The sequence below is a fragment of the Perissodus microlepis genome, chromosome 16 (genome assembly GCF_051167445.1).
Source record: "Perissodus microlepis isolate ML-2025 ecotype Zambia chromosome 16, ASM5116744v1, whole genome shotgun sequence".
Lineage (NCBI taxonomy): Eukaryota > Metazoa > Chordata > Actinopteri > Cichliformes > Cichlidae > Perissodus > Perissodus microlepis.
The window spans coordinates 6,117,418-6,130,655 of NC_140476.1; the positions used below are offsets into that span (position 1 = coordinate 6,117,418).

At 42.0% G+C, this 13,238-nt stretch overlaps 1 protein-coding gene across 16 annotated transcripts in view; it reads right to left on the reverse strand.

Moving 5' to 3' along the window:
* The window catches only part of tns1b (tensin 1b), a 193,605-nt gene that overhangs the window by 56,916 nt on the left and 123,451 nt on the right, over window positions 1-13,238 (reverse strand). For all 16 annotated transcript variants that reach the window (XM_084908935.1, XM_084908943.1, XM_084908945.1 and 13 more), the window contains one exon: window positions 6,820-6,861. In XM_084908935.1, the coding sequence (XP_084765061.1) occupies window positions 6,820-6,861 (42 nt within the window). The remainder of the gene's footprint in view (window positions 1-6,819; window positions 6,862-13,238) is intronic.

Below are 13,238 nucleotides of genomic sequence, written 5' to 3' on the forward strand. Positions count from 1 at the left end.
TTTGATTTGCAAGCACAAATATCTTATATTTAGAGACACTGTGTGCCTCTCACACATATCAGTACTGAGATATATGTTGTGTGATATCTGGACTTTATTTCTTTATTATTTAAAAGAAAATTGATGCTCGATGTAATTTAGAGATGTGTTATGGCATCATTTGCACTCCCCTCAGCGCTGTCCGCAGCGCATGTAATAGGAGCAGCAACACAACTATTTGTGGAAACCGAGGAAAGAATGACTGCATCACTTCCCCTTTTACTATAATTTCAACATACCGCATGTAGATCTTTAAAGAAAACAATCCTGAAAATTCAGAATCAGCCAATCAGGCTTCAATCTGTGGAGTAGCTGAGGTAATGATACTAACAGAAAACTCTGACGACCTTCACCTCGACACGGCAGATCTTCTTACTGCTCAAATGAGACTGTAAACGCGTGCTCGAGCCAGCTGTCTCCAGTCCTGTGATGTTATACTGCCTAACAGGCAGTTAGAGTTTGAAATTGTTTTCATCCCTTTAGAAAATAAACACTCTGAAAGACAAAGATCTGATCACTGCTGCAGAGTGTGTATTATACCTTAGGAAGGGAAGGAGGGGGAAGTCTCTTATATGAAGCTGTGTAGCGCCATGTGAGAACGGCTTCACATGGCACCTTCACAGAGCAAAGCAGAGGAAGTGTGGCTGAAAGTGACCGGCTGTGTTTGGCTCCACTAAGCCTGGCCCGCCTCGCCCCCCCCACTCAGACCAGCTTGAGGAGGGGGGTCAGAGGGCACGTGGACTTATTCACTCTCCTGTGATGTTTGGGTCACATGTACACAGGAAGGGGCTGTTATCCGTCATCATCCATTATATCAGATTGGCTGGCTAACCATCAGTGTCAAGAGCACCACTGACCTTCCTGTATGAGCATTAGTCTGCTCTGCTCTCCTAACAGCCGACTGTCGCTGAGTGAAGAACTGACACTGTTAGAAATGTGAAACCTTTTCTCATGTTTCACATAATAGTCTAAAAGGTTTCTAAAAGGGAGACTCAGGTGGAGATTGTGCTTGTCTGTTTATGATTTGTTTTAGAAAATCTTTATGCAAAAGTATCCTGGGCCATGATGGTACAGGAAACAGATGGAAGCTCCAGACAGAGGACCTTCTTTCTACTCTGTTCGATTAAGTTTTATTTATACAGCGCCAAATCACAACAACAGTCACCTCAAGGTGCTTTACATTGTAAGGTAAGACCCCACAATAATACAAAGAAATCCCAACAATCAAAAGACTGCCTATGAGCAAGCACTTTGCTGACAGTGGGAAGGAAAAACTCCCTTTTAACAGGAAGAAACCTCCAGCAGGATCAGGCTCAGGGTTGGCGGCCATCTATAAGGCGACAGCTAACCACTGAGCCACCAAAACAGATATGTCAATAGTCAGGGCTAAGCATGACCTTTTGCTCCATTTTCCCATTACTACACCTTCTGCTGATGCACAAATACTACACACCAGTAGAATTAAAAACAACAGGTTCATAAAAATACACATTTAAGAAAAATAAAAAGTAGGACTAAATAAGATCAAGGGTAGAAAAACTGAACACAACAGAAAGCTTCACTTTCAGAGATCCTGGTTCCCCTAATAGCAGCTTCCACGTCCCCGTACCAGAGCATTTAACCGGGAAATTGGATTTTTATCACTGTGGAAGGCTTTCACTAGACCAACTGGTGATAAATGACATTAAAGCAGCTGTGGGGAGGTTACTTAACTCTGGTCCAACGTTAAAACCTCCTAAATTCTTGGGAAATAAAAGTCAAACTTTACAGTTACAGTTATTATCTGGCATTTCAACATCCCACAGCATCAAATACCAACGTTCTGCCAGAAGTGGCTAGCATCCTTCGAGCTTGAATATACCAGCTGCAGCAATATTACACACAAAGGGAAAAAGTCCCCTTTGAAAGCAAAGACACGCCTCTGCAGCGTCCTTAAAAAATTATGCTTACCCAGTTTGTTTTAACATGACAACCTTTACGAGCATCCAGATGTGATGCACTGTCTCTATGTTGCTACAACCTGGTGTGTTACATCACCAACACTAAAAGGACAAACAGCTTTGACAAAACAGCATTATTCGACACCCCAAGACAGAGTTTAACCATTATTTGGTGAATCTGGCGATTCTAACAAATATCTGTATTAATTGTGACATTTCCTGGGGGGCCGTGAATGCGTACGCATACATTGGCACAAACACAAACGTATCAGACGATGGGGTATTTTCCCAGAACGGCCCGTTTGTTTTGATAAATGCTTCGCTTCCCTCCCCTCGATTCTACAGCCCAAATGTTCACATGAGTCAGTTGCCCAACTGAGGTGACACAAAGCAAATCCACCCCCCACTCTGTCTGCACTTTGGACTAAGTGCTTCAACATGTTGCAAGGGGCTCCAAAGCGCAGCGAGTCACCAGAGGAGGACAGAGATGAATGAGCGAGAAACAACCCAAAAGAGAGGGTTCAAAGACAAACGCAGAGCGTGAAGAGGGCTGAGTGTTTGTGCCGAGCGGTGCTGAGGGAGTTACCGCGCATCAGGGTCAGGAAAAGCCCAAGCGTTTCTTGAGGTAAAGGGACGCCAACACGGGACATGGAGCCACCAGCATGCAAGCGAAAAAGTCTTAATTAGAGACTGCCAGAGAGCTGTCGTTTATATTGTGCTGCAAAGACGGCGGTTAATTCATAGTTTTTGCTTCAAATTAGTCTGAATTGTTGTGCAGAGGATTTTATGAGCCACGAGATTTAAGTTAAACTGCAACCATCTGGGAGAATAAAGGCGCTGCATTGAAGCCAGGGTCAGCAATAAGACAATAACTTTCACCGTGGTCACATTGATGTTTCTGCCTCTGAAAAACTCAAAGACATCATGATGTGTGACGAGTTCATGAATGGAGGGTCTGCAGGAGCACATTGGAGTAGCTTAACAGAATGAAAGAAGAAAATAATCTTAACAAGCAACAGTTTCCCAAAGTTAAAGACATTAAGCTCCTAAACACGACACAATCCGCATCCCATCTCCTTTGGGAACTTCCATCAGGGAGGAGGGGGAAGAAGCAAGGTAGTGGGTAAAGAGGAGGAGGAGGAGGTGGGAATTAGAGTGGGGGGTCCTCCAGGCCCTGTTTCCAGATGAAAAACATCTGGGGAGGTTGACTTTACAAGCAGGCCATACAAATTAACCATCTGAGAAAGAGTGAGGCAGTAAGGGAGGAAGGGGGGGAGGGAGGGAAAAGACGTTGGGGGCTTGTAAAAGTCTGCGAAGGAGACAAAAAACTTTTTCTATGACAAAGAAGAAAAAAAACATTGAGCGTGGAAAGAGAAGAAGCAACAAGAGCCGCTTTTAGCCAAATCCATCATCCATCGCATCCTACCTTCCTGAAAAGGTAGCCCGTACTCCATCGCCATGCCCCCCTCAGAGAGGAGAGCCGCCTCCTAAAAGACCCTCCTCGGTTCATCTCTGGAGAGCTCCCGCTGCCTCTCCCTGCTCTGTGTCCGGCAGTGAACTTCCCTCTAAGAAACCTCTCCCTTTTCTCTGACAGCAGAGGAGCAGAAGAAGAAGAAGGAAAGCAGAAAAAAAAGGGCTCTATTTTGGGCCGTAGCCTGCAGCGGCCCACTACATGCTCGAGGTCGGGGCAGACTCCTCCACAGAGCTCCTCGTCCCGTTCCTTCTGTCCTCTGTGTGCTCTCCCTTCCCTCTCTTTCTCTGCCATTGGCCACCCTCCCCCCTCCGCCTCCCACCACGTTATCTCTCTCTCCCCCCCGCATTCAACTTTTCCCTCCCTCGCTCGCTCCCATGTCTCTTTCTCATCTTTGCATGGATCTAAATTGCTAAGCCTTTCCGTCTCTTTAGCCAAACATGTGGTAACTGATGCATGTTTGTAGACATAAACACACACAAGTCAGCTGAGTGGAGCTGCTCACTGCTGCACGTCCTAAGTCATAACCGTACAAATGTAACCACGTGCCTTTTTTTTGTGTCATCTTATCAACTTTCTCACACGAGAAGCTGAGGATCGAAGGCAGGGGGATCTGTCGGGGAAGTGAAATCAGAAAAAGAAGTAAAATGATGCAGCTTAAAAATTAATACTGATTAAAGAAAAACAGCCAAAATGTTCATAGCAGAAAAGAAAAACAAAGCTCAAGCAGAAACTGATGCAGGTCTTGTAGTCACAAGATAAATCTCTGTGATGCTCCAAGGCGATGAGGCGTGGCCAAACATCCGCCACACGTCACTGTGTAACCACACAGCAAATGCCCATGACAAGACAGCAGCAGCTGCACTTGCACACAAACAGACACTCGAGCACATACAGTCCACTCTGTACAGACATGTGATCATACAGTAAGGATAAAACACCAACTCATCTAATCACACACTTACGCTGAGGGTGTGATTCAGACTTTGGCCCTCGTTTAAGGTGCTGACCAAACTGTGCCGGACTGGGAAAAACTCACAAGACTTTTAAAAGACTGTCTCAAGTGACTGTGCTGCAGAAAAAAACCTGAAGGATAACATGGGAAACGCCAATATAAGCAGCCACACACACCATTCCCAAAAAGGCACACAGCTCTGTTTGTGTGTATTTTTGGTCCTTGTGGGGAAAGCGGGCACTCGGCTTTGGGTGGCAACTCTAAATTGGTTACTCGATCCTTCCTTTCTCAGACAAAATACAACTCGCAGGAAGTCGTGTTGGAGACAAATAGTGCCCAGTGAGTCCAAAGCAAACATGTACCGCCCTTATTTTTGAGTGCTTTGTCAGAACATCGAAATTTATTGTTCTCAAGGAGTTGGCAAAAAGAACCAACAATCATATCAACTCTTCTGAAACTCTAACAATAACAAAAAAAAAATGTGTTTAAAATACATTACTACCCAATGCTACCTGTGGAGTCTGGGCTGAAAACCAGCATGTCCAAATACTCCAGCAGTCACAGACAAAAACGCAAGGTTTAAAAATACTGGAAGTTGTTCATATCTGCTAATGTAGCTGCAGCACTGAGCCCAGTGTTGCATGAATGCATAGACATTAGATGGTCACGCCTCAAAACTTTCATCCAGTCCACACACTGAGCCCCCAGACTGGAGGTTTGTGTCAAACAGTGTATGCAATGAAAATTGAGGGTCTCCTTGTTTCACACATGTCCTTACTGATTCATATTTAGAGCTTAGAGGTGGTGAAGGAGGCATAAGTCACACTTTTGTTGTTAAGTTGTGACCGTTCATCTCATTAACCCGGTAACCCAGAGTCTAACATCTCATGTGTAAATGAACCATGCCAGCACCTTGCATAAAACAATGCAAGCTACAGCTCCACACTTGATACTCAACACAATTTATTAAACAGATAATAATATTTATCTGATCCACAACTCATTTTATAAACTCACTTTAGCTGCAGATGCTTCAGTTACATTTTAAAAGAGTTTATACTACAGTAAACAGACAAAACCGTTTTAAAAATAGTTAGCGGGCCATGCGGCTGCCTGTGCTGGGCTTATCTCGCTCACGCTGCGTAAGCTGAACATCACTCAGATGTCGTAGTGGAGATGAAGGATGCCAGAATTCACGTGCCACAGACACTTGTCTTTTCACTAAACACAGCCACAATTTTCCCCAAAAATATTTCCATGTTATGTTACCATCTAGCTTTACTCCAGAATATTTCCGATGCAAATACTGAACTTTGCAACCTGCATCATATATTTTAATATAAATCGACTAATGTTCAATGGTGCAGTATTATCGATAAAGCAACAACGTGATATATTAAGTAATTAAAATCATCTACAGCTTCAACATTAAATTGATTAAACACATTATTAAATCAGGAACTATGATTCAATAAAAGCACGGACGTGAGTCAGAAGAAAGTACTTTTACTTTACGTACTTCAAGTACAATTTGAAGCTCAAACTTGTACCATTCAGTAGAATTAAGACTTTTTCTTAAGGGGCCATAGGCCTCTGCATGAGCCTCAAAAAATGCATGCCTGCTACGCTCCAGGTGCACAGGAGAAGGTGCAAACAGACTTTGCATTCCAGCACACTGCACTGGTCACATTAGCTTGACCAAAGTGCTTCTTGGCACAGGTTGCCAATCAACGGCCTTGCAGGTAACCGCTCTATGCAGTTTTTTGTTCTACTCCAGATGTACTTGTGTCAGTCCAGCAGCTAAACTGTCTGAATATATTCTTTTAAAGAAAATAAGGACTACTTGGATGTAGGGTCTAAGGATGTGTCATACAGACACCATCTTTGGTGTTACGGGGTTCGCTGATAGATTTCAACTGGGTATTATTTAATGTTTCTGTTTTGATGAATCAAAGACGACCAAAAGCAACCAAGAGTCCACTTAGCTGTTTGGTACAGTAATGTGGCTTGATGCCTAGCAAAGAACTTCCTGTTTGATATGATTTAATGTGTGTGTTCTGAAAAGATAACGTGATATCATCTGGCGCAAATATGTGTTTTTGTTGTGGACGATGGATGTGAGATATTGTTTAAAAATATCTCATGAATGAGTGGGATTTTGATCTCAACAGGCCATGCTGTGTAGTGTAGACTTAATCTGGCTTTTCTGAAGTATTTATTATAATGTCCTTCATGGCAGCTGGGAAACCATCCACTCATACTTTATACCTTTTCTACTTCAAGTATGTCTGACCTCTCAGCCAAGGCTGCAGAGGCAGATCCATCAGCTCCTTCATTAGTCTAACCAAGCAAGAAGAATGGACCTGCGAAAAATCAGCAGGTAAACTTAAAAAAAAAAAAAAAGTGAAACTCACCATGGTGTCTACATGTTTGAGAGGGAGGTCACTGCTCGGCGCCTGTTCAGAAACGACAAAAAGAGACAGACAGTGAGATCAACACCTGCCGATACGCTTCAAACAGTTGACTTCGTGAGATGTTATGTTGTGTCATCGGGTGTTTATGCTACGCTCAGAGCCATTCCTTGCCCTAATGTGGCCTGGACTGGAGTAGAACTCCACCTTGAATGTGTGGGACCATCTATAATCCTTCTGTGCAAATATTTACACAAAGAGACAGGTCTGCTTCCATTAGCCAAGACCAGAGAGTCCAGCCGAGGAACTCACTTTTTCAACACCATATACAGCTATGGAGAGAGAGAGAGAGAGAGAGAGAGTGTGTCAGGAAAGACAAAGGAGAGGAAAAAAGGGGCACCATGGGACAAGAAACCACAAGAAAGTGGTGGGAAGGGGTTGATGGACATGCTAAGAAAAAAAAACAAAAAAAAAAACACAGGAACAATCAGACAGATGAAGAAACAGGATTTGGGGTACAGAGAGGAAAAGATGGCAGAGAGGAGAAGAAGAAAACAGAGCAATCTGTGACGTCATGAGCTTGTGTGGGCTCCACTAACCTCAGACTAACACACACATGCGCATGGAACTAAATGAGGCCTAAAATGCATCATAGCATTTGAAGATCCACGCTGCTGTGGATTTTTATGCAGAGATGTTCATTACCTGACCGTTTCAAAACCAATAAAAAAAAAAAAAAAAAAAGACGAGTCCAAAGTTTCAATACTCTGCACTGAAAGTTGGGTTTGCTAATTTTTTCACGTTTTTTCATGTTCTGGAGATCATGAGCCTGTTCGGACTTTAGACAGCATTACGGTAAATAGCAGGAAGATCTGAACTTTAAATACTGGCAGTACCAGTTGCTGCATATCATTCTGCATCTCTCAATCCCTAAATGTCCTCTTTCTCTTCACTCTAAGTATGGAAAAATATCTTTTTAAATTCTCAAAACCATGGAAATAACCTAAAAAACACCCACACATTAGTCCTGTTTTTGGTAACAGAGCTGATACCAGAGAACAAAAAGCAATCTCCTCTCTGTAAATGCCATTAAAAGTCAAGAACGAGGAAAAATACGACTAATTCTCAGTGAATTACAATAAAAAGTCCAAAAATCCATCTTTGTCTGCCTCGTGCACAGATATAGATTCTCTTCATCACACCGAAGACACTCAAGTTCTGTAACATTAAAGTTTGCCTTCAGTTTCATTTAAATTATATTTTTTTAATTTTTATATTTTTTTAACTATTGTAAAAATTAAATTGTGAAATTCTGGCCCAAAGTTTAAAATAGGGAACAGCTTTATTAGGTAAACAACACGTTTTTGCTTGTGGTTTTCGTCAGGGTTCAAGTTGAAGGCCGAAGCGCGTTAGTCACCTAATAAAGCTGTTCCCTTTACTTTAAGTGTTGCTGGAGTCTTCACGTCATCAGATCTTTGTCTTCTTCATGCACCTTGGAAGGAGGTTAAGTTGTGCGATGCCATTATGTGTATAACATAATATATTTTTGTCAGTCTTTTTATTTTGTTATTTTTGCTATTTTTTCCCCTTTATTTCCTGGGAAACAAAGAATCTTTCCTATAAATATAAGGAAGTCGTTCAGCTGTTCATGACAATTTTAGAACCTTTAGCTGGACAAAGACCAAACAGACATGAAGAGCATGCTGACACAGCTGGGCATCTCCACAAAAAATCTATTTTTGTGAATTGATTATTCATCACCGAAGATATCAAATGTGAGTCAAAGTTGAGCAGTGTGGCTCACTGAGGTGGTCTTTATCACTGCTGACCAACAACGTAGCCAAGACACAAAGAAACGAACATCGGGTTGTGGTTACACACACTTCATTAGTGCCACGTAGTGGATCACCGTTAGCTTGGGAATTCGACGACAATGCAAGAAGCATAGTAAAGTAACAGCACGTCACCCTTCAAATACACTGATGAGAAAACATCTGATTGCAGCGCTTCATTCTTTAATCCTGCTTGGTAGTGATCACTGCAGAGTCCCACACAGAGAGCTGGGCTGCGACACCCAGGACGATCTGCTTCTGTAGAAACTTTCAGTGGAACATAAACAGCAAATGTAAACTGTTAATTACAGTCTGAGTGTGCAGGCCCTAGAATACAGACTCCAAACACTCAGACTAAACCGCCAAGCAGGGAGAGCACGAGAGACCTACAGTCACTGGAGTCTGCTCCAAACTGCAGCATTTATGACTGAAAGGGATTAAATTATCAGCATCGTGACTACATTTCTCTCTGTTGTACATGCAGACAGATGTTGTTTCTAAGAATGAAGGACAAGGAAACAGCAGGCTAATGTTTGAGATTCTAAATGCAGACTGTGGATTTCACTGCAAGGCCAAAATTTGCAGCCGCAGGCATTTTCACACAAATGGAGGCCATTGTGTGTAAACCCAGAAAAACACACAGAGACACAAACAATTCTCACAATGATATATTCGAACATGTGCATTTCCGCTTTGCAAGATTGCAGCCAGATGGCTGTTTTGCATCCATGTGCACGTCGTCGCTTAGAGATGCAAATAATTCAGAGAGCACGAGAAAGCCTGGGAAGTTTTGTATCAGCAAAACAGCCGACAGAGGAAGTGTTTGCAGTTTGTGTCAGTAATCTTCAAAAGAAGCATTTGAAGAGGGGCTTTGATACGGGCATTACCAATTTTTTTTTTCTTAAATCAGGGCAATTCTTGCAGGCTGTGCACAATAAATGTCACAATTCTGAAACAAGAAACAGACCAAGCTTTCAGAAACTCCAAGACCCAAATGATTAAATGCTTTAAATTAAACCTAAATTATCTGTCCCAGCTCGGAATTTCAGATTCAAGATCAAGAGGTCAAGTCTTCAAGCCCAGGACTGTGTACGTATTCACAGTGAAGGAAAGGCCAATCACTATCTTCTTTAAGACTAGATGTTTACCTGTGGTTCCTGGGTATTTAAAAGCAGAATTAGGAAATGGGCAAAACATTAAGCTTTCAGGCCCGTGTTCTGTGGAACCAGCTCCCAGTCCAGGACTCATCTTGTTGGGGTCTGGTTGTTGGGGGGGGTTCTCTATATTACTGTAGGGCCTTTACTTTACAATGCTGTGAAACGCTTTGAGGTGACTGTTGTTGTGATTTGGCACTATACTAGTTTTATTTGCAGTCCTTATGATGACATAGCAAGCACTTAAGGCTGCAGCTTTAGTGCATCATGCTGTGTCGTTCTGCCACATGTCTGTCAGCGGGAGCCTCTGCTGAATCAAGCCAAGCAACAAGTTGATCTGAAGCTCTCATTCGAGACGTGTTCGTATCGTTTCTTTTCTAAATCAAGTACAAAGCAGATGTAATAATTTTATTTATTTGAAGCTACAATTTAAAACTTCAGGATCTCGTAATGATGAGATTAAAGCAAGAAGCTGCGGAGGATAGTAATGCATACCAGAATCCTGAATCTACTTTATAGCGAGACAGTTGTGTTTCTCATTTTGGTCGAGAATCACATTGGCCCATGTGACAGGGGTGCAAACTTGCAGAATTTTAACTCTTAGCTGGCCTCCCTGTGCACACCGAATGAATGTGCTGTGGCCTGACAGCACACAACCGCAGGGCAGACTGCAAAAAACTCTTCAAATATAATCGTGATTAAACATAATTACAACAGATGCGAGAATAAAGACGAGAGCAAAACAAACACTCCTCTGTGGCGAAGAGCTTTGCAGCACCTGCGAGGCCAGCGTAAACACAAACCTCACAAGTATGTTAGTGTGCCCTTCTAATTGTGCCTCATGTGCCATTTCCATACAACTATTAGTCTGAGAGTGAGCCTTTGAACTTGAAATCATTTTCATCATAGATATTCAGATTTTGTGCCTCCTTTGCGCATCTCTTGCTCAGAGCTATGTCATCATCATGAACAAAGTCAGCTGAGGCTCATGAGAGGGGCTAAATGCAGGCCGTTGCTCTCCCACAGATCTACAAAATATTACAGCTTTGGCTTAAAAGGAAAACAAATTCAGTATGCCTGGTTTCAGAGTGAGGATATCTGGGAGGTTTCCGAGTGTCTTTGGTTAATAATAATGATAAAGATTAGTTCCAGAGCTGCTAACAGCTGCATTCTGTCAACATTCATTGATCTACATGTCTCCAAATTGAACAACCTGTGTCACTTTTCTACTCATCACATTACATTGAATTGTCCATGTTAGTTTAGAATACTTGTGCATCACCTATAACACTAAACCAAAGATTTGGCAGCTTTTGCCAGAATGCCGACAGCTGACAAAAAAGTAGAAAGCTCGGCGTGATTAAACTGTTGTTTCATCCAAGGTCCTTTTATACTGACACGGTTCTTGTGGTCCAGATGGTTTCTATCAAGCATCGCAACCAAAATGAAAGACAGGCTGTAGGCTCAAAGTAAGTCAGGTGTTTGTATATTACAACAGTCAATTTAGACCTCAGACCTCCCCTTCCTCCTCCTGCTTTACTGACATTGCGGAGCAACGGTAGCTGCTATGGGAAAAGAAGCATTGTTATAAAATCTGCGGCCACTAACTACATGTTGGAGAAGTGATCTAATTTAGTTTCAAATCTGTGTTGCTTTAAATAGTTAGAGAAAGAAAGGTTTGATGCAGCACAGATGGGCAGAGCCAAATTAAAGGAATCATAATAAAATGCTTTCTAATGTTATATAATTACATATATTCTGTTTCTGAATCATCTGTTCTCCCCATTTAATATCAGATCATCTGTGGTGGAGGCTCACTGCCTCACGGCTCGTAACGGCTTTGTTTCGGTGGTATAAGTAAAAGTTATTATACCTGAAATGAATCTCAGTGCAGAGGAGAACTGAACGGAAACATTAGGCCAGAGTTAAGGCAGAAAGTCTTTCTGTTCTCTGCAATGTTTACAGCACAGACTGTATATAGAAGATGGATGTAGCTACTTTGACATCACCACATGGTTGGCTAGGTGTCACTGTGAAACCTTGAGCTGAGTATTTTGTTGTTTGGAAGCCAAATCTGCCAAATAGAATTGCAGGGATACAACAAACATTTGATTGAGCAACTTGTCAATCACAAAATAGTTACACCATAAAGTATGTTCCACTTTATCTTCCTTTTTGACTCTAACAGTGACCATCATTTAGAAAATGAATATCATCTTCCAATGTTAGAAGACTTGAAAATAAAGATTGAAATTATAAACTCATCAGTAAAGTTTTTAATGAGGTTGTAAATCTAGGGAGCCAATTTTCCCACAGATTTCTATACAGCTAGAGTCGCCCCCTGCTGGCTAGCAGAAAGAACACAAATTTAACTGACACACCGACTTCTCTTTTCATATTGGAACACTGACTGCTGATGTTTTGGCTCAAGTAGAAGTTAGCATCATGTTTTTGTCATCAAACGTTAATGCCATTTGACATTGCAAATCACTTTCAGAACACAATACTCTGCTTATTCACTAACAAATTCTGAGTGAAGGAGTCTTTTAACTTAGTTACTCCCGTTCGTCTGTCCTTGTAAAAAGTGTCACGCGAAAACACACAGATGATAAGAGACCATCGACTCAGCCACGTGTTTGTCTCCTCTGAGCGCAGCACACCGTCACCCAGAGCTCTATCTGCTCCGCCACTGTGCCATGTGCTCTTTTTCACATGAACACAGTGGCTCCTTTGACCAATTTACCAAATTATAGCCCGCTGCTTTAAGGAGAGCAGAGGTAGCGAGCACGCTGGGAGTTTCCTCCCATAAGCGGCGGGGAAGAACGTAGACAGTGAGCGAGAGCCTGTCGGGCAAATGACCCAGGGCTAAATATACAGCTATGCATCTTTGGAGCTCGAGACACAGCCCATTTAGCCCGGCCCAGGCGGCTTACTGTGGACAGAAGAGTGGTTAAGATCACCACTTTGGGTGTGTGAGTGTGGGTGTGAGACACAACGAGAGAGGGACGGAGTTTTGGCCTCTGAAAGGAAACAGACTGTTTCTGTGAGCACTGGACGGCTTCAGTGTTTACATTCAGTCAGCAGACTGAGCATCGAATAAACTGAAATACATTAATAATAAATATACATAGAAATAATTACACTAGAATGACACAATGCCTCTGATCTCACAGAGTTAATCCTTGTGTTATATATATATATATATATATATATATATATATATATATATATATATATATATATATATATATATATATATATATATATATATATATATATATATATATATATATATATATATATATATATATATATATATATGAGTCAGGCTCAGGGAGTGCCCCTCATCCTGTCGCCCTTTTCTCTCTGACTGGACAGCCTTTTTTCAGGACTTGCTTTCTTTGGAAACCTTGAAGAACACACACCACATGCATTG